General features: G+C 45.2%; 1 protein-coding gene across 2 annotated transcripts in view; it reads left to right on the top strand.

The window, feature by feature from the left end:
• The first annotated feature begins 218 nt into the window (after positions 1-218).
• NOD1 (nucleotide binding oligomerization domain containing 1) overlaps positions 219-26,696 on the top strand; it is a 33,502-nt gene continuing 7,024 nt past the window's right edge. Inside the window, exons 1-9 of one of the 2 annotated variants that reach the window (XM_056857426.1) lie at positions 219-467; positions 2,854-3,028; positions 5,235-7,038; positions 7,673-7,756; positions 11,625-11,708; positions 13,103-13,186; positions 15,649-15,732; positions 20,996-21,079; positions 24,763-24,846. In XM_056857426.1, coding sequence (XP_056713404.1) covers positions 219-467; positions 2,854-3,028; positions 5,235-7,038; positions 7,673-7,756; positions 11,625-11,708; positions 13,103-13,186; positions 15,649-15,732; positions 20,996-21,079; positions 24,763-24,846 — 2,732 coding nt within the window. The remainder of the gene's footprint in view (positions 468-2,853; positions 3,029-5,234; positions 7,039-7,672; positions 7,757-11,624; positions 11,709-13,102; positions 13,187-15,648; positions 15,733-20,995; positions 21,080-24,762; positions 24,847-26,696) is intronic. The other variant, XM_056857428.1, reaches the window with a different exon arrangement.

The following is a 26,696-nucleotide window of genomic DNA, read 5'->3' as shown; positions in this document are numbered from 1 at the left end:
CAAGTGTTATTAGATGCTTATCTAAATATCAACAAATGTTCTGGCAAGCAACAGTGGACTCCAGACATTTGAGAATATTTCCTTTTTGGTCCGGCTGTATTGAATGGGTACTCTATGCTGCTTGCAGGTCCAGCAAGGCGGAGGACAGTCGTGCGTTGCGCTCGAAATCAGCACCCAGCTTGACTTTACGCCACACTTCCGCACCTTTCCAAAGATGAATGTGGAACAAACGTCCTCTGGCAGTCGTCACCATGGAAAGTCAGCTGACTGGTAATGTAGAGAGTCGATCCCAAGCATCTTCGGGCTCCTGCCCACCATCCTTCGTCACTTTGCTGAAAGTACACAGAGAGCTGCTGGTCAGCAGGATCCGTAACACCCAGTGTTTGATTGACAACTTGATTAAGAATGAATATTTCTCCAGTGAGGATGCAGAGATTGCTGCCCAGTATCCTACACAAGCAGACAAGGTATTGGCTCTTGTTTCAGTTTTCTGTTTTACACTCTTAGCATGTTCATTCAAAGTGTGGCTGGTAATCTAATGGGAGCCGCCTGCTCCCATCCATCATTCGCTGCCTGTCTTGAATGGCTTGGAACACACCTGTTCCATTCTACTGCTGGGAGAGCGTGCATACTCTGTTAAAACCAGGAGGCAAGAAGTGACTCCTCTTTTAAAAGGGAATAACCCTGTGCCTGAATTGTTCATGTAATTGTGCCAGATTAGACCTGCTCCAGTCCTTAGGATGCTTCAGCCCGCCTTGGAAGAAAGACCCACCTTTGGAAAACATATCAGATTAGAATTGTGGAATATTCTTACATGACTTCACTGGAAATCAGGTTCCTAGGGAGATGTGGGAAGTTACTTGTAGACTCTGTCGTTTGGATCCAGACTAAACGTTTCCACAGGCACAAGAATTTCTGCTCACGGAGAGTGATTTCCTACCTCTCTCTTCCCACAGAAGTCTGGACACCCCCCCCCATATCCTGTTCTTGGAGGATGGGGACCCCCAGGAACAAGATCTGGGGGAGCATTTCAGGCTGCGTGGAAGGGAGGTGGTAGGAAAATGATGCACCATGATTGGAAATCCTTGCACTGGGGAAACATTAGTATGGCTCAAACCCTTTGCACATGAGAGCGACCAATAGAGAGGAGGCATGGCCATTGGAATAACCCTACAAAAATATTGGCTGCACATTATATGCACATGTGGAAACCACCTGAGGCAAAATCTTCAGTGTTGTGTGTCGGTTTGTACCATTTCAAGGTAATAATTGTTTCCTCCTGTCAATAACTCCATACACATGTTGCTGCCTAGAACGGTAGATGCTTTCTGTCTTTTCAAAAGGTACAGGTTCTTCAATTTCCTGCCTCAAGAGTTAATTCTTTCACAAACTGAAATGGGTGCCTCTTGGGCTGTTTTTCCAGTTAATAATTATTACTTCCTAACCATCTGTGACTGATTTACTGGATGAACCAGTTATTCAGTGTTCGAAGTCTCTGTGCTCCTCTCTGCAGTCAGTCAAGATGTTTGTGTGTTCAGGAATTCTTCACGAGACAGATCCCCTTGCTTCTTAATGACTCTTATTGTTCTGGGGAAACGTATTTACATTTTCTTACTGCAAACCAGAGAGCTTGAAAGAGAACAGCCCATTTCTTCACTGGGTTTACATAAAGTCTGTATTTTTTGTTGGTGTGTTAAATGTATTACTTTGCACATTGGTCCTATATTGCAGGGGGTATTATTGTTTATTTCAAGCCACTCCAAAGGCTGTGGCACACATTATTAGAGTCAAGTTGGATACCTGTAAAACTACATGGGTTGAGGTCATAAGCACATGAAAACATGCTTGCGTCTATCCATCATTGGATGCTATGTTCCCATTGCACTATAGAAATCATTCATGACTGACTCGACCACATTAGATAATCCAGTTGCAGATGATGGCTCCAGTACAAGTATAGCGCAATATCCAACAATGTGTGGACACTGCACATGTCAGATCCTTGTTACGTGCTTTGAGGTGAAACAAAGACTGGTGGGTGTTCAGATGTTGTAGTTTTATGCCATCATGGGATTTGTAATAGTGAAACTATTGGACCATTGTTGGAAAGATTCCCAGGGAGATCTAATAAAATCAAAATAAAATATCTCCTCTCGGATAAAAACCATCAAATGACACAAAGGTTTACCAGTTTTTGTGCCCAGGTCTATAACCTCAAAAAAACTAAGACGTGCTCTTAAATTAAGGAGTGGTACAGGTTTTAAATCCTTGGGGTGATTTTATTTTTAGTATTCATTAAGGAGTGTTAATATGCTAAGTACACTATGTTTATCTGTATTCGTGGTTGATGTGTACCGTGATTGTTTTTAATTGTTCCCATTTTTTGCATTTTTGCTGTATTTGCTGGTCCTGGACCGTAATAAATACCTTTGAGGTCTTTGAGGTGGGCTAGACTGTAGCCTCAGTGCATACAAAATGAACATCTGTGTAGTTTGATACCTGTTGAAGTCATAGCATATGAAGCAGCCCATGTTGCCTGTTCTGTTTGCAAATTATGCTATGATTAGAGAAGCAAGCCAGACAGAGATGGTTTCAAAGCATCCTACTGAACAATTAACCTTGGTTTGCTAAGTGCTAGAGAAACCCAGAAGGCAGGCTAGAAAGGAAGAGGGGATAGATTTTCTGGAAAGTTCAGTGTTCTGAAAATTAATGGGATATTTATGTCGTAGGACAGCAAAGTGGAGATTGTTGTACCTGTTCTCGCCATGTTGCCTTCTGTACAAAGCTTGAGAGTGTTTTAGAGACTTAGTACATGTAGCAGCTTCAGTGTCTACCTGTGTGGTCTTTAAATAGGTCCGTAAAATTCTGGATCTAGCCCAGAGCAAAGGAGAGGAAGTGGCGGAGTATTGCATCTTTGTTCTGCATCAAGTTGCTGATGCTTATTATGATCTTCATCCATGGTTGGAAGAGATCGGGTTTCGCCCTACAGACGTCATTAGTAAGAAACCTGTGGAAAATACCGACCCAGGTAGGAGGTCCTACTTCAAGAGTTTGTTGTTGTCTATTCCAAGTGTTGGTCAAATATGAGCTAACAAGGTGCCGTGAGCCAGCCCACAAGGACTCATTAAGTGCAGAGAGGAAATGATGGAGAAAACCCTCCCCAGCCAAAACCTCCTCCTCCAGACCATTGTACGTTAAAGAGGCTTGAGGCTGGCCAATTTCCCCTTTCTGCTTTCTTTCATTTGATCCTTTAACGGACCCCTAACTGCTTTGAAGAGCCCCGTGGCACAGAGTGGTAAGCTACAGTACTGCAGTTCAAGCTCTGCTCACGACCTGAGTTCGATCCCAGCGGAAGTCGGTTTCAGGTAGCCGGCTCAAGGTTGACTCAGCCTTCCATCCTTCCGAGGTTGGCAAAATGAGTACCCAGCTTGCTGGGGGTAAAGGGAAGATGACTGGGGAAGGCACTGGGAAACCACCCAGTAAACAAAATCTACCTTGGAAACGTCAGGATGTGATGTCACCCCATGGGTCAGGAATGACCCGGTGCTTGCACAGGGGACCTTTACCTTTTTTAACTGCTTTGAACTCGCCAAGATGAATGAGCTTACTCACTTCCCATTTGGCCACTTGGGATGGGGTGGGACTTCTTTTTTATGTAGGAAGCAGAGGTTTTTTCCTGTATGTTTCTGGAGCCCCCACCCCCTAGTATGCAGAAACCTCCATCTGGTCTGCAATTGTGTGTATTTTGTTACCTTTCTGATAGGCGCTCAGTGGAGTTTACATAAGAACATAAGAAAGGCCCTGCTGGATCAGACCCAGGCCCATCAAATCCAGCAGTCTGTTCACACAGTGGCCATCCAGGTGCCTCTAGGAAGCCACTAACAAGATGAGTGCAGCAGCACCATCCTGGGTCCTGGGCAGTGTGTGTGTGATTCTGTGACATCACTTCCAGGTGATCACCCAGAAGTGGCATCACAGCATCTGTGCTGTCGCCCCCCATTTTTTCTTCTACCGCTCAAATGATCAAGTGCGGATGATGTGGGGGCGGAGGGAGCTTGCTTACACAGGTGGGCAAATGGTCAGTCTAGCACTCACCTGTAAACTTTTATATTAGAGAGGAACTTTTATATTAAAGAGGAGTAGGAGACCCACCACAGGGGAGATTTTGAAATTTCCCCTCTATTCAAATTTTCTGGCCTGAAATGGCGCTGAGACCTGCTGTTTGCCTCATTGGGCAGATTTGTTTCCCAGTGAGGTAAATTGTGGCTCTTCAGGACTATTCAGGCGTACTTTGTTCCCAATACAAATCATGCCCCCACACAACTGGCAATTGAGTTCCAAGCAAGAAACTCACAAGGCGCATCTAATTGAAAGTCTTCGCGCCAGACCTGAGGAGAAAGTGAGGACAACGTAATGGACTGTTAGGCCCCAACTCTCTATTCGAAGTCATATCTTTCTGTGACGTCTCCCTGACTGTGTAGAAAACCCATCCTTGTCTTTGGGTGGCCCGGTTTTGCTGCTGTTGTGTTGGGTAAGAATCAATTATTTTCCTGTTAGTTATGGGAACAAGCTGGGGACTCTATGAAGAATCCTGGCAGGTGAGAGGAAACCGATAATACATTAGGATATTCCCCCTTCAGGATACTATAAAATATTTGAGAAGGCCAACGTCCCAGGTTGTCCCTGTTCTCTCTCCCAACACCTTTAATTGACTCAGCTGCTCTCAGCATTCTAAGGGTAGCATTCTCAGTCTTCCATCAGGTGAGTTGGGTGTGTGTAAATGTATGTATTTTCTTCTCCCTCCTTTTAAAATTTTCAAGTGAATATTTTTTTGAATACTTAGGGAGTCTACTGAGTATGTGCAAACCTCAATCTTGTGTCTGTGGATAGCCTCATAGCCTCTTCCTCTGCCTTCATGATGAAGCCTGTGACTGTGAAATTTGCTGTTAGAGACAATTTTGATCAGTTATTCCCTTGGTCTGTTCTTGTAGGCTATCCGGGCTGTGTGACCGTGGTCTTGGTATTTTCTTTCCTTATGTTTCGCCAGCAGCTGTGGCAGGCATCTTCAAAGGAGTAACACTGAAGGACACTGTCCCCACAGAAACTCACCTGGTACTGAATCAGTTGACCTTTGGAGGTCAAATGTAGATATGTGTTTTTCCACAAACACAAGCCCAAGGAACCCCAGGGCTTGTACAGCTTTTCTTTTTAGTAATTCTCAATTTTGTCTTTAGTTAGCAGGTATCATCAGAAACTTAGAGATGACTTGGGACGGGACACAAAGTTCATCTCTTCGTATGCCCAGAAGGAGGACATGTTGCTTGAAGAAACGTATTCTACCAACGTTATGGAGCTGATCAATCACAACAATGAGAAACTTGGCAGTGTGAATGGCTTGGAAGACCTACTTGATGATAACATTGGTTTAATTAATGGAGACGGTGAGACAGTCTATGTCTTTGGTGATGCAGGGATTGGGAAATCCATGTTGCTGCAAAAGATGCAGAATCTGTGGTCTAAAGGTGAATTCAAGGTAGGAGCCAAATTCTTTTTCCGCTTCCGATGCCGGATGTTTAGCTGTTTCAAACAGGATGAAGCTATATGTTTAAAAGACCTCCTGTTCAAGTACAACTGTTTCCCAGACCAGGACCCAGAGGAGGTTTTTTACTTCATCCTGAAGTTCCCTCACACCGTCCTGTTTACATTTGATGGCTTTGATGAGATTCATTCGGACTTTGATCTCAGCAGTGTGCCTGAGAATTGCTCACCCAATGAATCTATCCACCCTCTCGCTCTGCTTGTGGGTCTCCTTAGTGGGAAACTCCTGAAGGGATCTAGGAAAATCCTGACAGCAAGGACTGGTACAGAAATCCATAAAAACATTGTCAGGAAGAAGGTATATCTCCGAGGGTTTTCCAGCAGTAACCTGAAAGAATATACCAAAATGTTCTTCAAAGATGAAGGGTGTCGGACTTTGGTCTTGAACCAGCTGGAAGCCAACCCCAATATGAGCAGTTTATGTACAGTGCCTCTATTTTGCTGGATTATCTTCAAATGTTATGATCATTTCTACTCTGCGTTTGACAGCCATGAGCTCCCTGACTGCAACGTTACCTTGACAGATATTTTCTTGCTCATGACCGAAGTCCACTTGAACCGAACTCAGAAGACGGAATTGTTGAAGAAGAATAGCAGAAGTCAAGTGGAGACATTTAGGTCCAAAAAGGACACTTTGTTAGCACTGAGTAAAACAGCACACACGGGGATGGAGAAGTCCGTCTTCGTTTTTGACCAAGAGGAGATCAACACCAGCCTCTCTGAGCAGGATTTACACTTAGGGTTCCTCAGAGCCGTTCCTCGCTATGGAGACTGTGGGGACCAATCTTCCTATGAGTTCCTGCATGTGACTTTGCAGTCCTTTTTCACAGCTTTGTTCCTAGTTACGGATGAGAAAGTGGGCGCGAAGGAGCTACTGAAGTTTTTCGCCGAATGCTCTACACCAGACACCGCCCTGCCCACTTGCTTCCCGATCAGCTGGTTGAATAGTTACCGTCCCACCGGAGCAGATCCTTTCCGCAATAACGAGCACTTTCATTTCACCAACCTCTTCCTTTGTGGCTTGCTTTCCAAGGCCAGGCAGAAGCTCTTGAGGCACCTGGTTTCACCGGCATCGATTAAGAAGAAAAGGAAGGCTCTCCTCGCCTATTTCTTCGAGAGCATGAAGTCCCACCTGAAAGGCCTCACCCGGGCGCGACTGAAGGAGTACAAACAGGTTCAAGTTCTGCCCAATTTTGTTTGGATGCTGAGGTGCATCTATGAGACGCAGAATGAGAAAGTGGGGAAGGTGGTGGCCAAGGGCATGCGGGCCAACTACATCAAGCTGACCTACTGCAACGCCTACTCGGCCGACTGCAGCGCCATTTCCTTCGTCATGCATCATTTCCAGAAGCGCCTGGCTCTTGACCTGGACAACAACAATATCAACGATTATGGAATAAAGCAACTCCTGCCTTGCTTCAGCAGGCTGGCAGTGCTCAGGTGAGCTCTTGGGCTAGGTACATCCTTCTCAGACAGTCCCTGCGTAGTGTCAGTATCAAGCTTCCAAACATAGATATGTTTAAAACAATTCTGGACCGACATAAACAATGATAGGAAAAAACTGATTTCTGTGAATATTGGTTTCCTTTTCCACATCATTTGTTCTTACCTTATCACAGAGAAGGGAGAGGAGCTATGCAGCTCACTAAGGTTGCATGTTGTGGTCACTGGAAGCCCCGCTGACCCCCAGCCTTTGGAAGCTTTACACACTTAAGTCCTTCTTCATAGTCTTAAGAGCTTTTAGAAGCTTGCTTTTTATTGTTTAATCAAAGTTTAAATTTCTCAGGATGCCGCTCAGTTCTGAACTCATTAACAGACTTTGCACTCGTGTGATAACTGCACAGTTGTGTGATAACTTGTGTGATAACTGTGCAGAATACACGAAACCCTGCTTATTCAGCAAACGTCTAAGGCGGTAGACCCACATGGGATTCTCTGTGCATGACTTCCAAGCTTGGAGTTATGGTGTTGTAAAGAAAACATATGTGGTTGTTACATGAGGTTTGTGTCTCTCTTTAATGTATATCGCTGTGCCATCTGTTGCTGTTCCCCCCATTTCTCTCTTTTAATTTAGGGTAAGCGTTAATCAGATCACAGATCAAGGAATAAGAGTGCTTTACGATGAGCTGTCAAAGTACAAAATTGTGACTTATTTGGGGTACGTATGAATAAAGCACAGGTAGCTATCATATTAAGAATTAATTATCTGGACTGAAAGGAGGGTTGTGAATAGGCTTGAGCGCAGTTTTAAAAGCAGTATTGTGATAACTTCAGCAAGCATTGACTCAACATGCATGCAGTGGCCAACTGTAGACTTAACGTGTACTAGACACATGAATCAGTCTCATGTTCTCACCTCCACATCTGTGTGAATCCACTCAGCCTACGAGTGTAAGATGCCATTTCAGTTAGTTATTCGAGTGGACTCTTTCTTCCCTAAGTATTCAGTAGGGTGAATGGTTGACACTAAAGTTTAAGGGCCCAAACTAGGCATTTACGGGTCTGATCCAAATGTAGGATTGTTGGGATAGCCATTTCTTTTACGGGAAGCAGAGCATACAAGGAAGGGGAGCGATAGCTTCTCCTCTCTTCCACTTTACCTTTACCTGTCCTCTGACGCTTTGAGTACTTTCCTTCCCAAGCCCAGCTCACTTTCAGTATGGGAACAGGGATGGGAGAAAAGTGGTTCGAGAAATGGAGTGCAGTGCATTAGAGCAGGGAAGGGGGGGAAGGCCTTGAGAGTGTAGTGGTTAAGAGCTGGTAAGGGGGGAAGGCCAGTGTGGTGTAGTGGTTAAGAGCGGTGGTTGGAGCGATGGACTGGAGAACCGAGTTTGATTCCCCTCTCCTCCACATGAGCGGCGGAGGCTAATCTGGTGAACTGGATTTGTTTCCCCACTCCTCCACACGAAGCCAGCTGGGTGACCTTGGTTGAGTCACACTCTCTCAGCCCCACCTACCTCACAGGGTGTCTGTTGTGGGGAGGGGAAGGGAAGGTGATTGTAAGCTGGTTTGAGTCTCCAGTGGTAGAGAAAGTCGGCGTATAAAAACCAACTCTTTTTATTCTTCCTGTGAGCTTGCTTTCATGTAAAAAATAGACACCCCCGCCCATCACTTTTTGCTTTATATGTGAATGGGACTGACGTGAATAAATACATGTGGTTGCCCTATCACATGCCCTTAGCATGTACAGACAGATAACGAGCCCCACATTGGATTTTTTAAATAAAGATCATAACTGTTTACAAGTTTTTGGTGGTTTAATTTGCCACTTTGGATAACAGTAGATTCACACTTTAAGACACTTTGGATTTCCATTCCATAACACAAGGTTTGCCAACTTTCCATAACAGGGTTGTTCTGCATTAAAAAAACCAAAAATGAAAATGCTGTTGTTTTTACAACTTCTTTATCCAACAACAACAACTACAGCATGCGGCCCAAACCACTGATGCTTTATAACTCTTCAAGCTGCGTATGCTTTTCTCCTCTCAGCAGGCTCGTGCCTAGCTTGGTAGATTTTTCCTCATCTCATATTGCTAAATACTCTTGTCTGCAAACTGTGGAGCCTTCAACCAGACATGAAATGCAAGCTAGTGTTTGCAGGAGATGCCATCTGCCTCTTGATGGAGTCTGGGAGGAAGAACCAAGATTAGGTTCTTTTTAGAGGGCTGCGGTACCGGCCTGGTTGCAGTTAGGGCCTCTTGGCCGAAGTTGTGTAATAGGCAAATAAAACATGTTGAGTTACTTCAAAAGAGGCTAGAACCTGTTTATTTGGGGGGGGGGTCTGGAGAACTTTTCTAAACCCCCATTATGAGGTTTTGGAGTAGCCTGTCCAGCTATATTTTGTTAATTTTCGTGTGCCAAGAAAAAACATTTCCACTGGTATGGTATGGATCTGCTTCTTGTTTTTATCTTTGCATTTCAATTATCAACAAAATAATTGTTTATAACAATTATGTGTTTTTATGTAATTGTTTATAAACATTACATATTTTATCTTTGTGCTTTTATTATATGTTGCTCGCTTGAGGGCCTAGATTTGGTGGGAAAGCAGAATCGAAATATTTTAAATCAAATATCCTGGTACCATGAGAAGAGAGACAAGTTTCTCCAGGAATTAGTCTCTCTTTATTCCCTTCCTATGATGGCTGTCGCCAAAGCCCAAGGGATTGTTGAGAAATGCATGCTTGATCACATGATTCACAACAATGTGAACTGCTTCCATTGAAAAGCAGCGTGTTTGGGGCAATCGGAAACCTCTGTCTCTGGTATTCAATCTCTGGTGATTCATTCATGGAAGTCATAGGCCACAATCCTGAAGACGCTCCCCTGGGAGTAATCCCCATTAAATCATATGAGACTTATTTCTGAGAAAGACCTGCTTAGGATTGCTCCTCTAACCTGGTGTTGCAGTCACCAGCTTATTTCATTTATGTTCCCCCTTTCTCATGCGAGGCTCACGGCAGCTTACAACAGCTCAAAAACAACACAATAAAACAGTATAATGCAAACAGAAATGCATGTAGGTACATACGTTGTACATGTATGTGTGAACAGGGCCAAAGGATTCTTCTTGAGCCTCAACAGAGCAACACCAGGCTGCATTGCCATGGCTGAGTGCTTTGGGATGGTTCTCACAACGTATTTTTAATATATTGCTTTTTGTTATATCACCTCGCCAATGTCTTCACCAAGTGGTTTGGTATGTGATTTCTCGGGTTGCCAACCTCCAGGTACTAGCTGGAGATCTCCTGCTGTTACAGTTTATCTCCAGCCGATAGAGATCAGTTCACCTGGAGAAAATGGCCACTTTGGCAATTGGAGTTGAAGTCCCTCCCCTCCCCAAACCTCACCCTCCTCAGGCTCCGTCCAAAAAACCTCCCACCAGTGGCAAAGAGGGACCTGGCAACCCTATTCCTCATGCAAGTAAGAAAATTGTTCACATAAATAGATCAAAGCTTATGCCTCTAAACTATGCATTAAAGGGCAAGAGTCCAGTAGCACCTTAAACACTAACAAAAATATTTTCTGATAGGGTATGAGCTTTCGTGAGCCACAGCTCACTTCTTCAGATCTGAAGAAGTGAGCTGTGGCCCACGAAAGCTCATACCCTACCAGAAAATATTTTTGTTAGTCTTTAAGGTGCTACTGGACTCTTGCCCTTTTCTACTACTGCAGACAGACTAACACGGCTACCCACTGTGAATTATCTTCTATGCATTAAAGGCATCCATGAAGGAATTGGGGCCCCTTGCAAGAATTCTGGAGAGGACGATCAGTTTATACACATATACATCTTTCAAAGTGAACACAATGTCCATGTGTTTTAGTTTGGATCTCAGTACCATCATGAGAAAAAATTCAGATTTATGCGCTCATGATAATGTGCAACCAGTACATGAGTGGAGATGTATATGCAAAGGCTCATTAAAATGTTCATCCCATCCATAGCAATGTAAAGCTGACAGATTGCGTCCTCGCTCAGTTGCATTTGTGAATGCACACCCAATTTGTGCCCAACCCAGCAAGTGATACATGCTTATAAACTGGCTATGGATGGGGATGTTCTTAGCTTGATCAGGGAAACTGAGTACTGAAAACAATTGTGCAGGGCTACTTAATTAACGTGGGAGGTAGCACAAAAGAGTATACTTACTAGGTGCTTTTACAGCTAATAAACAGACCTGTGCCTAGGGTTGCCAGGTCCCTCTTCACCACCGGCAGGAGGTTTTTAGGGTGGAGTCTGGGGAGGGGAGGGTTAGGGGAGGGGAGGGACTTCAATGCCATAGAGCCCAATTGCCAAAGCGGCCATTTTCTCCAGGGGGACTGATCTCTATCGGCTGGAGATCAGTTGTAATAGCAAGAGATCTCCAGCTAGTAGCTGGAGGTTGGCAACCCTACCTGTGCCCCAAAGGACTAATTACCTAAATAATTAAATCATGTATATATGATGAGCCTTTGAAGTCTGTTTCAGTTCAAAATGGCAAATGTAAACTTGTATTCACTGACTTATTTCCCCCCAAAAGCTTGTATAACAACCAAATTACCGACATTGGAGCCAAATATGTTGCAAGACTCATTGAAGAATGCCCAAGCCTCATATACGTTAAGTAGGTATCTGCATTTTTCTCTCATTCCTGCGTATCTTGATGCAAGCAAAACTTGGCCAATATGGAGAAGGATCATTTTTCTTGAACTGAGGGTTAGCTGCAGTTTCTGACACGTTATGTGCCTCTGATTCTGACAGGGTTGGGTCCTGCCATATGCAGAAGGGAGAAGCGGTTTTTGACACTTCCCCCTCCCACGGCAGAACCTGTTGGGCTGTCCCAGAGGGACATCTGTCCCCTAGGAGCAGCATTTCAGAAGACATTGGAGCAGGAGGGGAAGAAATCAAGCTCCGCTGGCAGAAAGCCTCCCATCAGCCGAGATTTTTGGCAGGATCCAAGCCAATGTACTTCTGCTGTCACCATTAGCCTTCATACAGCAGCTCATGATTATCCCTTTGTGGAATTCATGCTCGTAACCCATTAACCACGGACACTGTCCCCATTGATCTGGTTATTCATTATTATTTCATAGCAAGCCTTTTCTCTTTCAAGCCTTTGTTTATAATTATTTATTATCATTGTCGTTGCTGGTTGTTAATAAGCACAAGTTAGGGACCCAACAGACTCTAGATATGAAGAATGGGAAATCATGTGGCACAAAGTGGCTTTCTGCTAATGCACTAGTGGTTTTCATTCCCTGTTGCATGGAATTTGAAATAAAGATCCCTTCAGGTCCCCAGGAGTGAACAGAGGGATATTACAGATGCTGCGTTGGACCCAGGCTAAATTTTCTAATGGCAGAATGGAACTTTCCTGCCTCTCCCTCTCCCACTGCAGCCCATAGATCTCCACAAAATGCTGCTCCTAGAAGGCAGGGGACCCAAAGGAGTGGCATGAAGGGGTCTGCAGTGTGAAGGGGAAATTGGGGGCAATTGTGAATTTAATGTAGACCCAATCCAAGAGCCCCGTGGCACAGAGTGGTAAGCTGCAGTACTGCAGTCCAAGCTCTGCTCACAACCTGAGTTCAATCTCGAAGGAAGTCAGTTTCAGGTAGCCGGCTCAAGGTTGACTCAGCCTTCCATCCTTCCGAGGTCAGTAAAATGAGTATCCAGCTTGCTGGGGGTAAAGTGTAGCCAACTGGGGAAGGCAATGGCAAACCACTTCTTCAACATAGTCTGCCTAGTAAACATTGGAATGTGACATCACCCCATGGGTCAGTAATGACCCAGTGTTTCCACAGGGGACTACCTTTACCTTCACCAATGCAATTAGTACAAGACTAGTGCTTCCTCTCAAGACCTGAGTGAGATTTATTGAGCTGAGTGAGATCTATTCGAAGGCGTGTGCTCTAGCACTGCTGTCAATGTCTGAAAGTGCACTGAAGTAATGAATAGCTTTGAAAGGACTGTTGACTTGTCTTCAGGCTAAAGATGTGCCATTAATACATTTCTGTGCAGAATAGGAGCCAACAAAATAACCACTGAGGGAGGGAAAAGCCTTGCTTATGCCATCCAGAAGAGTAAAACTATGTATGAAATTGGGTAAGTGAGATCACTTTTGTCCTTGCTAATTTTTAATAAGTGTATATTTTAAAATATATCTGGACAAAAATAAGTGTTTATCTTTCTGAATCCTGCTTGTTCACATTGCCTGATTCTCTAGCCTAGTCAGGTTTCTTCTCAGATCCCACCACTGGGTTCTTTGGAGCCACCCTGAACTCATTCCCTTGCCTTCAAATTTGAACATATGGAGCCGCCTTACTGACTCATACCTTTGGCCCACCAAGGTCAGTGTCACCTACTCAGACTGGCAGCCGTGACTCTCTGGGGGCTCAGGTGGAGGTCTTTCACATCACCTACGACCTGGTTCCTGTTCTTTACTGGAGATGCTGGGGATTGAACCTGGGTTCTTCTGCATGCAAAGCATATAGCCACAGCTCCACCTCAGGAGTGCCCATCCCAAACCCCTGCTCTCTGCTGTGATTCCAGCTGCCTTCAAGGTTGCTTCCCCAGCCTCAGAATGGTTGCCAGAACCCAAGCATGCTCCTTTCCCCCTGGCTGGCCATTTCCTGCACCAGTGAACCTTCCAGCTGACTTCCTCCCTGGCCGTTTGGGAGTTTCCCTGTTTATAGGGCGGTTACTCCACCCCCTTCTCCTTCCCTTCCAATAAGGCCTATCCTGTCCCAACTCTCTTGATTTTCCAACTCCACCCTTCTCCATGACTGCTAGCCTGCCGTCACACAGGGCCCCTCCATTGGCCTTGCCTCGCCCTTCCCCCTGTTCGCCCCAACACCTTTCCCTGGTTGGGAGCCATCTCCCATGCCTGCCTCTCAAAGGGCGGGGCATCCGGCCCCCGTCCACTTCTTAGTCGCCTTGCTCTGTGTCCGTTCTCTCATGGTTGAGCTGACGCGCGTAGCCAGGGAAGGCTGGGCTAGCCCTCTTCCTGGTTTCCCGCTGTGTTGCGTCTTCCCCTGAGCCCCACCCATACTTGGGGTTTCCAGGTCCCTCTTCACTACTGGTGGGAGGTTTTTGGGGCAGAGCCTAAGGAGGGCGAGGTTTGGGGAAGGGAGGGACTTCTGTGCCGTAGAGTCCAAGTGCCAAAGCAGCCATTTTCTCCAGGGGAACTGATCTCTATCGGCTGGAGATCAGTTTTAATAGCAGGAGATCTCCAACTAGTACCTGGAGGTTGGCAACCCTACCCGTACTGTAGGACGCTCGCACCAGTGTTCGAGGTTGCACTGGATCTGTCGGTGTTCCACTGTGTGCTGGGCAGGTGCTGGTTCTCCCCCCCTCCTGACTTGCTCCTCCGGGACTGCCAGGTAAGGGGGGTACTCCTGTTGGGAAGTCTGGGGAGCCAGGCACTCCCGGACACTCTTGCAAGTATTCATTGTGTGACTCATCTGCAACCGCTTTAAACCATGAGGAAAGGTGGGATATAAATGTTGTAGTAAATAAATACATAAAAATAAATAAACCCTTGATCTGGGGCCCTTGCTCAGGGCTTACCATAATAGAGTGTAGATTGTGTACATCAGATGTTATGTCTGGGATGACTAATACATGCTGAAGGGGTGTGTGGTTTCCAGTGGCATCCCTGCAGTTTTTGTGGTCTGCCTCTGTGTTAGAAATCATAGACCATATAGGGTGTGACTCGTAGGTTTCCTGGTATGCAAGGTCTAATACGCACCTTGGCTGTTATGTGCAGGTAATGTAGGTATATTGAGGCAGAAATGTTTTCCAGTGTTCTGTTTTGGCCTTTAATGCCAAATAATCAGTTGTGCTATGACTATCCCATTTAGGCAGCCATAGCCTCTTCCAGGGTAACATTGGGGGCTTCTTTGAAGCACACATACATGGAACATTACTTTGATTAAATTGCCAATCTGGCTTTTCAAGAGACAAATCTGTACACAGACACTGAAATTACTTCTCAGAAAAGCTAAGAAAAGCATCCTATATGAAGCAACACAATTGGTTCATCATTCACAGATATTGTTATTTGCTACTCAAGCTCTCCTATTTGTAGAGATAATTGGTGATCCCTGTCGTAACACTATTTATGAAAATGCAGATGTTGAGTAATATTTCATGCTTTGCCATAAATGGATTCTAAATACTTACACTGTAACCATTAAGTTATAAGTTCTCAGAAGATTTATTATGCCAATTCAGTTACATCCCTATTTTCCATGTTATTTCTCAATTGTAGCTGGAACTTCTGCTACCCATCTTGATGCAATTTCTATCTTAGCCAAATTTAAAACACTCCTCGCCTGTTCCTGGAACTAAGGCTATAGAATTCCTGTCTGAACCCACTCCTTAGTTGGTCTGTGGAAATATTTTCCTGGGCAACCAGCTCTAATGTAACTCGCTTCCAGGTTTATGCGTCATCTCGCACTCATTTCAGTCTGACTTCAGAATTGGGTTTCCACAGTGTAGTTCCATGTGGGAGAAAAGGTGGAGCCAGCTTTCATTCACACGCCCTGCCTTTTTCTCCTTGACAGCATGTGGGGTAATCAGATTGGGGACGAAGGCGCAAAGGCGTTTGCGGAAGCACTGAAGAATCACCCAACGTTAACCAACGTCAGGTAAAGACTGGTGTCAGCTAAACACTGCTTCCCTTTTGACTTTCTCGGTGACCCATATTTTCAAAGATTTGCTTTTTATGTCAGAATCTTATGCCAGAAGATTGCCACACCACGAAACACAGCAGCAACCCAATTATCAGGGCCCAAGAACAGAATTGTGTAACTAGCCCCAGAATAAGAACATGGAGTGGGTTATGCTCCATAAACGGCGAGATATATTGGGCGGGCCTGTGTCATCTTTCTTTAGTCTGCTGCGGTCTGTACTGTCAATACTGGTACATTCTTGGCAAAGACATTTAGTACCTCATTTAGAACATCGACCTTTTAAAAGTCAGACATGATTGATGTTTTAAAATGTGGCGTTAACGGTGAGAAGACAGCATAGCCTGTCCATATTTGGTTGTAAAAAATCACTAAAAATGAAACTGGCATTAGCAGCCACTGGAAACGGAGAGAAAAGCTTTTAAGGTACTGATTTCTTTTTTTTTATTTTATTTTTTAACAGTCGTCCGTCTCTTTTGTTTCATCTCAAAACCAAACCGTAAACAGTGCTGGTTCTTTTTGCTCAAGGAGAACAAATTGCCATTCTCAGTTTCTCCCACAAGATGGCAAACTTTAGTAGCGTTCTTCAAGTGAAAATGGACAGTCATATTTAGGTAGCCGCAGCCGACTTATGGCAACTCTGTAGGGTTTTTCAAGGCAAGAGCTGAACAGAGGTAGTTTGCCATTGCCTGGCTCTGTGCAGCAACCCTGAGCCTCCTTGATGATCCCCCATCCAAGTATTTTAACCAATGGGTTAAAATTAAATCAGAAGAGTTTCCAACAGTTAGAGCGGTTCCTCAGTAGAACAGGCTTCCTCGGGAGGTGGTGAGCTCTCCGTCCCTGGAGGTTTTTCAGCAGAGGCTAGATGGCCATCTGTCAGTTATGCTGATTCTATGAACTGAGGCAGTTCATGAGAGGGAGGGCATCTTGGCCATCTTCTAGGGGTCACTGGGGGTGTGTGGGGGACGTAGTTGTGAGTTTCCTGCATTGTGCAAGGGGTTGGTCTAGATGACCCTAGTGGTCCCTTCCAACTCTATGATTCTAAGTACTAACCAGGACCAACCCTACTTAGCTTCCAAGATCCGATGAGAATGGGCTATCCAAGTCAGGACATATGTTTAGGACTGTGGAGAAAAGGTAACCTAGGTGCACACCTGTGGTGTTTTACATGTGAACCTAAGAATGCAAAGTATGCATGTGATACTCATACCTATAAAAGTATATATCATCCATGAACACTCAGGAGGGAGCAAGTATACACCAACACACACGCAAACCAGAAGTTGACAATCTCAGTGCAGATACAGGCGTGGCAATAATAATTCGTTTTCTGCAGGACCGATATCCTCAGTGTTATTCATGAAATGCCACCTTGCATGCCTTCCTAAAGGTAGGCAGTGCCCTCATAACCTCCTTTAGTAGGTCATTTGAAAACGGGTCCAGTGACTAAAAAACACCTTACATCAAGTAGATGAGAACTGAATAGTTCTGCGAGAGGGCCTCAGGAGGGGAAGCTGGCCGGAGAAGAGAAACTAGTGCATGGGTTTGCACACAGAGACGCGGTTCTTCAGAGGTGTGGGTACTAGGTCAGGAGGAGCTTGAAAGGTAAGAACCAGCACCTGAAATAGAGCCCAGAAGCAAAGGTGCAGCCAATGCATTTGTTTCAGCATTGTTGTTATGTGTCACCCCTGTTACAAGGCAGGTCGTTGCATTCTGGACTGCACTTGTCGGCCCATCCTCCCTGTGGGGCACCTGGAGAGCTATTTACACTGCGTTCCCCCTCGGTGCCTTCCTGTTATCCCCAAAAGAACATACTGCGTTCATTATTTGTGTACAAAACATTGAGGGATTTTCAGGCATTTCAAAGCGGTGAACCAAAATAACGCCCATGTATCTAACTAAATAATAGAAAAGGAAACATCACAGCTAGCATGACAGCACAAGGAACAAAAGGGCTGGAACTAGGAGACGGTGGTAGTTTCCACGCAGGGAAAGGCTTGTGTGGTTTCGCCATGGCTGGAGATAAAGCGCAGCGGCAGCAGGGCTGCCACGAGGCAGGTTTCCTTGCCCCAGTCCCCCAGCAGGGGCCACCTTCCCCCCGCCCAGGCCACCAGGGCTTTCTTAGTGGTAGCTCCAGAACACTTCTCTGCTCTGTCTTTACTGATTTTTCTGAAAAGTCTGAACTCTTTCCTTTTCAGAATAGCCATTTAAATAATGGCCATTTCTGCACGGGTTATCTTGTCCCAAGTTCAATGGTGTTGGGAAATGTTTTTATTTTCCTCGGCTTCCTTACAGCATCAGTCGAGATCTTAATCTAGGCTATTTATATTTTGAAGAAGAAGAAGAAGAGTTGGTTTTTATATGCCGACTTTCTCTACCGCTTAAGGGAGATTCAAACCGGCTTACAATCTCCTTCCCTTCCCCTCCCCACAACAGACACCCTGTGAGGTAGGTGGGGCTGAGAGAGCTCTATCAGAGCTGTAAACTTGCCCAAGGTCACCCAGCTGGCTTCGTGTGTAGAAGTGGGAAAACCAATCCAGTTCACCAGATTAGCCTCCGCCGTTCATGTGGAGGAGAGGGGAATCAAACCTGGTTCTCCAGATCAGACTCCACCGCTGCAAACCACCACTCTTAACCACTGCACCACGCTGGCTCTTTTGCTTGAAAGTCTCCTGAAGTGATTACTGGGTTTTGTTCTCCTCTCTTGGAAATTCATTCAAATACAAAGCAAATGTGCTTGGCACAAAGGAAGACAGGGTAGATTTTTCAATAATATCATGTTTGCATTTTTCGAACATTTCCCATCTTCTTAGCATTTGCTCCATTGCTGCTTTCCTGGTTGATTCTCCCCTGCAAATAAAAATAGCCACTAAAATGCACCGTGCCTTTTCCGCAAGGCCCTAAGGAGGTTCAGTGCAGCAATAAAACACATTATATAGGAAGTTTAATAATGGATTTCATTAGAACAGATTGAATGTTCAGCGTATGACTCACCAGGCGCCAACTATTATCAGTGGGAATTGTGAATGCTCAGCACCTCTCTGTATAGCAGCCATGATTCACCCCCACAGCAGTGGAAAGAGCTCTCTGCGTCTGCAGAACGTCAGCAGAGATAGCGCTGAGCAGCCCATTCATGCGCAGGGCTCTGGATCGTAAGCCATGCTGTTTTAGCAGCTCATCTGGAATTAGAGGAGGGGAAATCTAGGTTGGGGAAATTTGTAGATCATCAATATTGCGGTAATTAAATCGGATCTTTAACCCAGCATCTGGCAGCTAGTTAACAGCATTTGCAGGAAGACCCTGGAGAATTTTGCCCATTGAGCAATTCTGCACCTTGTGGCTATACAACATGATACTGCCACCCCAAGCCATCATATAATTTCAGATCCAGTTTAAGTTACAGATAATTAAGATAAGCCTCTATTAGCAAGGCTGTGGCTTTTGCTAAAAGCTATGAAATCATCTGTTCTTAAGCAGCTGAGCAATGGTATAGGTCACTGCTGGTTCAGGAAGAAGACGGCACACGAACTGCTTGAGAACTCAACTCCCAAGTGTTAATTTCCATTAAGAAATTAATGGAAAGGACTCCCATGAATTGCTGTGGGCTTTGGGTGAGGCCAGTTTATGCGATGGGAAGTGGTTATTTCCAATTATTTGCTCTGAACAGCGCAGTCTTTTGCTGGACTGTTATTTCTTGGCAAGCACTTTTGCATTTCCTCATTGAAAATAGTTTAGGGTGTTGTGCTCTGGGTATAAGAAAGGTCAAAGCAGGCATTGTGGAAAGGGGGAAGGTTTTTGGCCCTTTCTTCTTAGCTTAACATAAGGCTGACTGTTGTTTGGATAAGGAGTCAGTGCTGCAACTGATTTAGCTTTGGAAACTGGGAAAGCGTTCTGGTTTTCCTCCGTAGAGCAGTTAGACAGTCTGATGAACTCAGCCTATTTTCCATGAATACATTGGTTTAATTTAAAATATTTATTCCGCACATTCTTAGCTATACCAGCTCCCAACGTAGCTATATTCTTTTACTGTATTTGTATTGGATCTGCATTCTGCAGATATCTTTCTGTGATGTATCTGCTTCATAGGATGACTAGTAAGGGAGAGCAAGTTCTGGCTTTGGAATGGTGGTTGAAAACAAACAAACAAACAAACAAACAAGCTGCTGCATCATACCCATAATCCAGCACCCTGTTTTCCAGGGTGGCCAACCAAGATGTCCCTGGAAGGCTTACAAGCAGGGCATAGAAGCCAAAGCCTCCCCTATTGTTGCCTCTAAGCATCTAATATTCAGAGGTATATTGCTACTGAACATGGAGGTTCTACCTAGGCATCATGGCTAATAGCGTTTGGCTATCCTCCATGCATTTGTCTAATCCTCATGTAAAAGCTGGTTACCCCCATACAAAACTGTGAACCCATTGAAAACACTGTCTTAAAAACTACCCTGTTTTCACACAGATATCCTGCATCTTCCTTAGAGCTGAGAAACAATACATATTTATCTTTTGAGTGTTTGTTTTTGACGGATGATTTACCCTCTGTCTCTAGTAATGCGGGAAGTGCTGGCTCATGGCTTCTTGGCTCACTAATTCAGCGCCACAGTTGATATGTTGAAGCCACATGGGCAAGTGAATGATAACAGTTATTTTCCATGCAGACATCTCCTCCTTCTTGTGGGAAGGACTATTATTCCCCCTGCCCTTATGGTTCCAATAAAAAAGTCTTAGTTGAGCATTGTGGGAGCAGTTCATAGGGAAATAGCTCCCATACCTCGGAGGTAAAATGTTTCTCAAGCCTTAGAAGGCCAAAACAACAGTTTTGCTCTCAGTTTGCTGCAGTTCTCCCAGCTGGCATCACGTGTAGGAGCAGGGACGCAAGTCCAGCTCACCAGATTAGCCTCCGCCGCTCATGTGGAGGAGTGGGGGATCAAACCCGGTTCTCCAGATCAGAGTCCACCGCTCCAAACCACCGCTCTTAACCACTACACCACGCCAGCTCTCAAAAGCCAGCAAAAGAGCTGTCCGAATTAAATCTGACCTGTATTATTGAGGGCAGAGGCTGCCTGACAGATGCAGTGCGCTACACTTACGATACCTTGGTGTGAATAAACATTCGTATAATTTCCGAGAGTGCTTTAGCTGTTACTGGTTGTTAAGGGGGGAAATACATATTCGCTGCTGATGTGTTCGTCAAACATTTCCTTTGTCTTTTCCCTCGCAGCCTTGCATTCAATGGTATCACCGCAGAAGGGGGCAAACGTCTCGCAGAAGCAATGAAGCACAACAGCACTGTGAATATATTTTGGTGAGGAATGGATTTCCACATATGCTTAGAATATCCCAGTGGAGAAAGGGCAGGTTTACTAGGACGAGGGGTGTCTGTGCTGTGTGTTGGACCTGTACTCTGTGGATGGAAGGGAATCAGTATGGTAGACAGGGCTTTCCAGGTTCTAGGATATTCCCAATTTTGGAAGGGTTTGGGGTATTAGTGGGGTTGGCCTAGTCTAGAAAGATTAATTCAGTACAAGCTTGATTTATTTGATTTCTAGGCCGCCGTTTCCTGGCCAAGCCAGGCTCAGAGCAGCTCGCAACTTTTGAAAACAATCTAAAATCAGTGGATAGTTACATAAAGTACAACAATAAAACCTGGCGCCCTGCTGTCACAGCAGCAGATACAACTATAATACCATAATAACCCAGCGGCAATAACAATTGAGACGGAGGAGGAGGAACAAGAGGAGAAGAGAAGGTCTGTGAGGGAGATAGAAGAGTCCATAAGGTGAGGGAGAAATGGACATTGAGCATGTTACCCTTCCCAGAAAACTTGAGAAGAAAAAGGAGAAAGTTGGGAGGGAAATTAACTGGGGGGATTCCTAGAAACATCACTTTATCCATTCCTATGTCACTGTGAACTACAATTTATTCTCTCACCTTTTAAGGTAGTAGAGAGAAGGGAGGGGGAACATACTTCCCAATTAAGAGGAATAATAGTGACTGGTATTTCATCTGCCTTCTCAGTTGTGACAGGAAATACATTCAGATATAAGCTTTAGGGTACTTCATCCTCAGGGGGGAGTCCCATGTTTCTGATTTAGCACTGTAGCATTCAGGCAAAACCAAGAGCCCTTATGGAAATTCTGTATTCCCCCCCCCCCTTGAGAGACGATTTTGATGACATTCCCCTCGGACGAAAGTGCAAGCCAGTCAGGAGAGAGTCCATGCTACTGCACGTCAGCCAGGAGGGGAGAGTATCCCATAGTTCTGTACTGAGGGGCTGGAAGGTCTCAACCCATGCTCTCAGTCCCTGAAATAAGACCTGTCTGGATGAATCTGAAATCAAGGAACAGCATTGTTGCTTCAGGGAGAAACCGAGGCCTTGCCCTACCACAGAAAAGCAGCTGAGGCTGGCAGCTGAAAAGGAATCCCATCTCTACCTACCTAGTCTTGTCAAGACGAGCAAATATGCAAGAAAGAAATGTAGCTTGGGGGCTTTCCAAGAAGAAAGATTTTTCTTGTGCGGTTAATCCTCCAGAGGATTGGAGGCAGGCACAAGCAGCTTGACACATCCAGATAGTAGTATAAATAGTAGGTAGTATAAACTGCCTTGGGGAAATCATTACTCTTTTGTGCCATCGGGGTTTTTTGTTTTCTCTTGCAGTTGTACACAAGTAGCAGAGCAACCCCAGCTTGAGCAATGCAGAATTCAGGTTAACATATAAAACAAAGATCAGTGGAATTTTCTGGGTGCATTCCCAGAAGTAGCCACCTAATTTTTACAGTCTCTGCTGTGTTGTCAACAGATGCCCCATGAGGGGTGCCAACCTCCAGGTACTAGCTGGAGATCTCCTGCTGTTACAACTGATCTCCAGCTGATAGAGGTCAGTTCCCCTGGAGAAAATGGCCACTTTGGCCATTGGACTCTATGGCATTGAAGTCCCTCCCTTCCCCAAACCCCGCCCTCCTCAGGCTCCACCCCAAAAATCTCCAGGTATTTCACAACCCAGAGCTGGCAACCCTACACCCCATCAACATGGTAAAGAATATGTACTTGTTTCTGCTCTAGTCTCATCTACCTTCAGTGCCAGTTTTAAAGCAGGAAGACAAAACTCCTACTCCAGCCGAAGTTACGGAAGGCTGAACGCTCCAAACGTTTATTCCACCATAGGGCCTAATGATGCATGAGTGGCCGTGACAAAATTAATGATTGTTCTTTAGAACAGTTAGTCATGAGGCTGACAAGAGGGGAGGTGAAACTTGACTGAATCTCAAGGCGTGCCCAGGAGCTGATGCAAGACTCTTGGAAGCAGTGACCACAGGGTTATGTCATGAACAATAAAGAACCGAACTGAACAAGCACTGCTGGGATGCGTTTGTTCCAGGTTGCATTGCCCTGTGAGCGCATGAGTGCGGCAGCTGGGCAATGCTATGCACACTGTAGTGTGTACGTCGCGAAGAAGGTTGGGATCTAGAGTAAGGCCAACTGTAGAACTGTCTGTGCCTCTTACTGGGATTACAGGAGAAAAGGTGTTCCAGTCTCAGTGTGTGTTGGCAATCTAGGAATAGCCCTCGCTGGGGCTGGATTAACCGGTAGGCTGATGAAGCTGTAGACGTTTTTTTCCCCCAGTCAAGTCGCAGCCGACTTATGGTGATCCTGTAGGGTTTTTAAGGCAAGAGAGGAACAGATGTGGTTTGCCATTGCCTGCCTCTGTGTCCTGACACTGGACATCCTTGGTGCTCTCTTATCCAAATAGTAACCAAGGCAGACCCCGCTTAGCTTCCGAGTCCTGAGAAAATCAGGATAGCCTGTCCTGTCCATGTAAGGCCTGTAGCTTTGGGCTTTCGTACTGTTTAGGCCCGCAGTTGCCCAGCCCAGACACTGAGTGGACAGTCACTATCTCTCAGTGCAACTTTTCTCACAGGGTTGTTATAAGGACGGAGGGGAGGGTAATCCCTGTATGATGCCCTGAACCTCTTGGAAGAATGTAACAAATAAAGCAATCTTTTACAATGCTGGGAAATGGGCTCAATAAGACAATATGTGGTGCTTATTTAAGCCTTTCTATCCTGTTGGCTTTAGGCCTCTCATACACTTAATCCAGGCCTGGCCCCACCTCCGTGAAAAATAAAACATGAGAAGAGACATAGACATGCACTAGGTTTCCTCAAACGATTGATTAATTATTGGGCACAAATATTAGTGACAATGTTACTCGTAGCCAGTGTGGTATAGTGATTTAAGAGTGTCAGACTAGGATCTGGAAAATCTAGGTTCAGATGCCCACTCATGTCATGGACGTTTGCTGGGTGGCCTTGGGCCAAACACATTCTCTCAGCCTAACCTACCTCACAGGGTTGTTGTGAAGATAAAATGGAGGAGAGGAGAAGGATGTAAGCCAGGTTGGGTCCCCATTGGGGAGAAAGGCAGGGTATAAATGAAGTAAATAAAATTTTAGAACAGCTGCAGATCTCCAGATTTGTGTACAGGTTCACAGAGAGCTTAACAGTGGTTTGAAGGGGCCTATCGGGAAAGCCTAGATGGGCAATTGGGGACTCCATGCAAACTGTTCTGAGTCCATTTAGGAAGGATGGGATACCGATCTAGGCCAGCATTCCTAAATGGCTAGACGTGGTGCAGTTTATGCACCGGTGTTTTTCGACCCTTAGTTCCTATTTCAACCTCATGTGCCCTTCCCAAAAGCCATTCCTGAAGGTCAGGAAACTCTGCAGAGCAGCATCTAATTTGGTACAGGCCAGATAGGGACATGAATCTTGTTGGAGTGTGTTGATTTCATTCTGGGCTAGCAGGACCTTTGATAAAAAACGTTTTGCCATCCAGCCCCAGAGTCCTCTGAAATAAAACCACAGTCACCAAAGCTGCACATAGTTGGCAAATTAGACATCAAGGAACCCAAAAGAGAATGACCCAACTTTTTGAACCACAGAACAGTCACAAATTCTCATGAATTAAACCCTTTTTATTCAAACCAGGCTAACAAAGAACGAGTTGGATGACGAAGCGGCTGAGGTCTTTGCCGAAATGCTTAAGGTCAACAAGAAGCTGGGCCATCTTTGGTGAGTTACGTTGGCTCATGGAGGAGTTCTTAGTCATTGCCTTGGAGCATCAGCAGTATTTTAGTCACTGGAAGCTTTTTGCAGAAGGCCCCAGTGGTGGGCTCTGGGCTCGTTTTGACAGAAGTACAGAAACAAAGATTGCCCTGGGGTATCAGAGTCATGCCCATGCGGTATTTGATCATCTAGTTTTTGATGACCTAATTTCCTTAAGAACTGTGGATTTGTTGAAGCAGCTATAGTGGGCAAATGGCTTTGACCTGCCGTAATGGTAAAAGCTAGAGACAAACTAATGTTATTGCTTTATATAGGATCCGTATCCAAATGTTAGCATGTTGTTCCTGTACCAAATTTTGTTTTGAGTTCTTAGTCTTACAGGTGTACGTAGATGATCATTTTGAGCCAGTGTTGACGAAGCTGCAAAATTGTGTGTGTGGGTTTCACTTTGCATCACAATGACACATCTGGCCCCCCTGCATTTTTCAGGGGGGGTGCTCATCCCTTTCTGAGGCCAGTAGTTGTTAATACACCTGCCGCCTGCCTTATGCTATACACCAGCCCTCACAGTGTCAATCAACTTCATTTCAGCTATCTGACATCTCCGCACTTTATCTGATTAATGCATTTTAAATATCCTGGCCTGTTTGTTTGACCCAAGCCAGGCCCTTATTAAAATGATGTAAAAGAGATGTGAAATAAATTTTTGGGCGCAACATACAAATAAAACGGAAAAGGATTTTTTTTTAAAAAAAAAAAAGAGAGAGAGTATAGCCATCCAGCTATAAATCTCTGTGAAAGGAAGGAGATTTCAACCTCCATTTGAAACATTGACCCAACTGGAGGGCTTTCCTGGAGAGGGAATACCACAAAGAGATTGAGAAAGCCTGGAGGCACCTGGCCGTCCACTGTGTGAACAGACTGCTGGACTTGACGGACCTTGGTCTGATCCAGCAGGGCCTTTCTTATGTTCTTATGGAGGAGAGGGCTACCCATGGCTTCTAGTCAAAATGGATAATAGTCATGATGCATACCTATTACCTCCAGGATCAGAGGAGCATGCCTATTATATTAGGTGCTGTGGAACACAGGAAGGATGGTGCTGCAGCAGTTGTCTTGTTTGTGGGCTTCCTAGAGGCACCTGGTTGGCCACTGTGTGAACAGACTGCTGGACTTGATGGACCTTGGTCTGATTCAACATGTCTTTTCTTATGTTCTGAATTCTGCTCCCTGGCATCACCGAGGAGGGCCTCAGATGGCAATGGGATTCAGAACAAGACAGCCACTTGTACAGTGGAGCTGGCGCAAAGATCATATGGGAGCAGGTGTCACTGGGTTTGCTTGGACCCAGACTGCGTAGGGTTCTGACAGTGCATTCCTAAGGAGAATTACTCCAGTCTAAGCCATTTGAAGTGCATGGGCTTAGACTGGAGTAGCTCTCCTTAGGAATGCACTGTAAAGGTGCTTAATCTTTGGGCAACTGCTCCATCCTTTCACAGCAACTACCCTGCCCCACTCCCCAAACCCAGCAGCCTCTGCTCTTCATCATAACTTGCTTTTAAAAAATTCATTCAAGGGAGGGGCCGTGGCTCAGTGGTAGAGCATCTTCTTGGCATGCAGGAGGTCCCAGGTTCAATTCCCCGCATCTCCAGTTAAAGGGACTAGGCAAGTAGGTGATGTGAAAGACCTCTGCCTGAGACCCTGAAGAGCCGCTGCCGGTCTGAATAGACAATACTGACTTGGATGGACCAAGGGTTTGATTCAGTATAAGGCAGCTTCTTGTGTTCATGTGTTTCAGTGCAGTATTGGGAGGGCCAACTGCTAGTGAGAAAATACCTTTTTAAATCCCCACAGAA

The sequence above is a fragment of the Euleptes europaea genome, chromosome 11 (genome assembly GCF_029931775.1).
Source record: "Euleptes europaea isolate rEulEur1 chromosome 11, rEulEur1.hap1, whole genome shotgun sequence".
Classification (NCBI taxonomy): Eukaryota; Metazoa; Chordata; class Lepidosauria; order Squamata; family Sphaerodactylidae; genus Euleptes; species Euleptes europaea.
The sequence above is the reverse complement of the archived record's forward strand: the minus strand, read 5'-3'. Positions and strand labels throughout refer to the sequence as shown.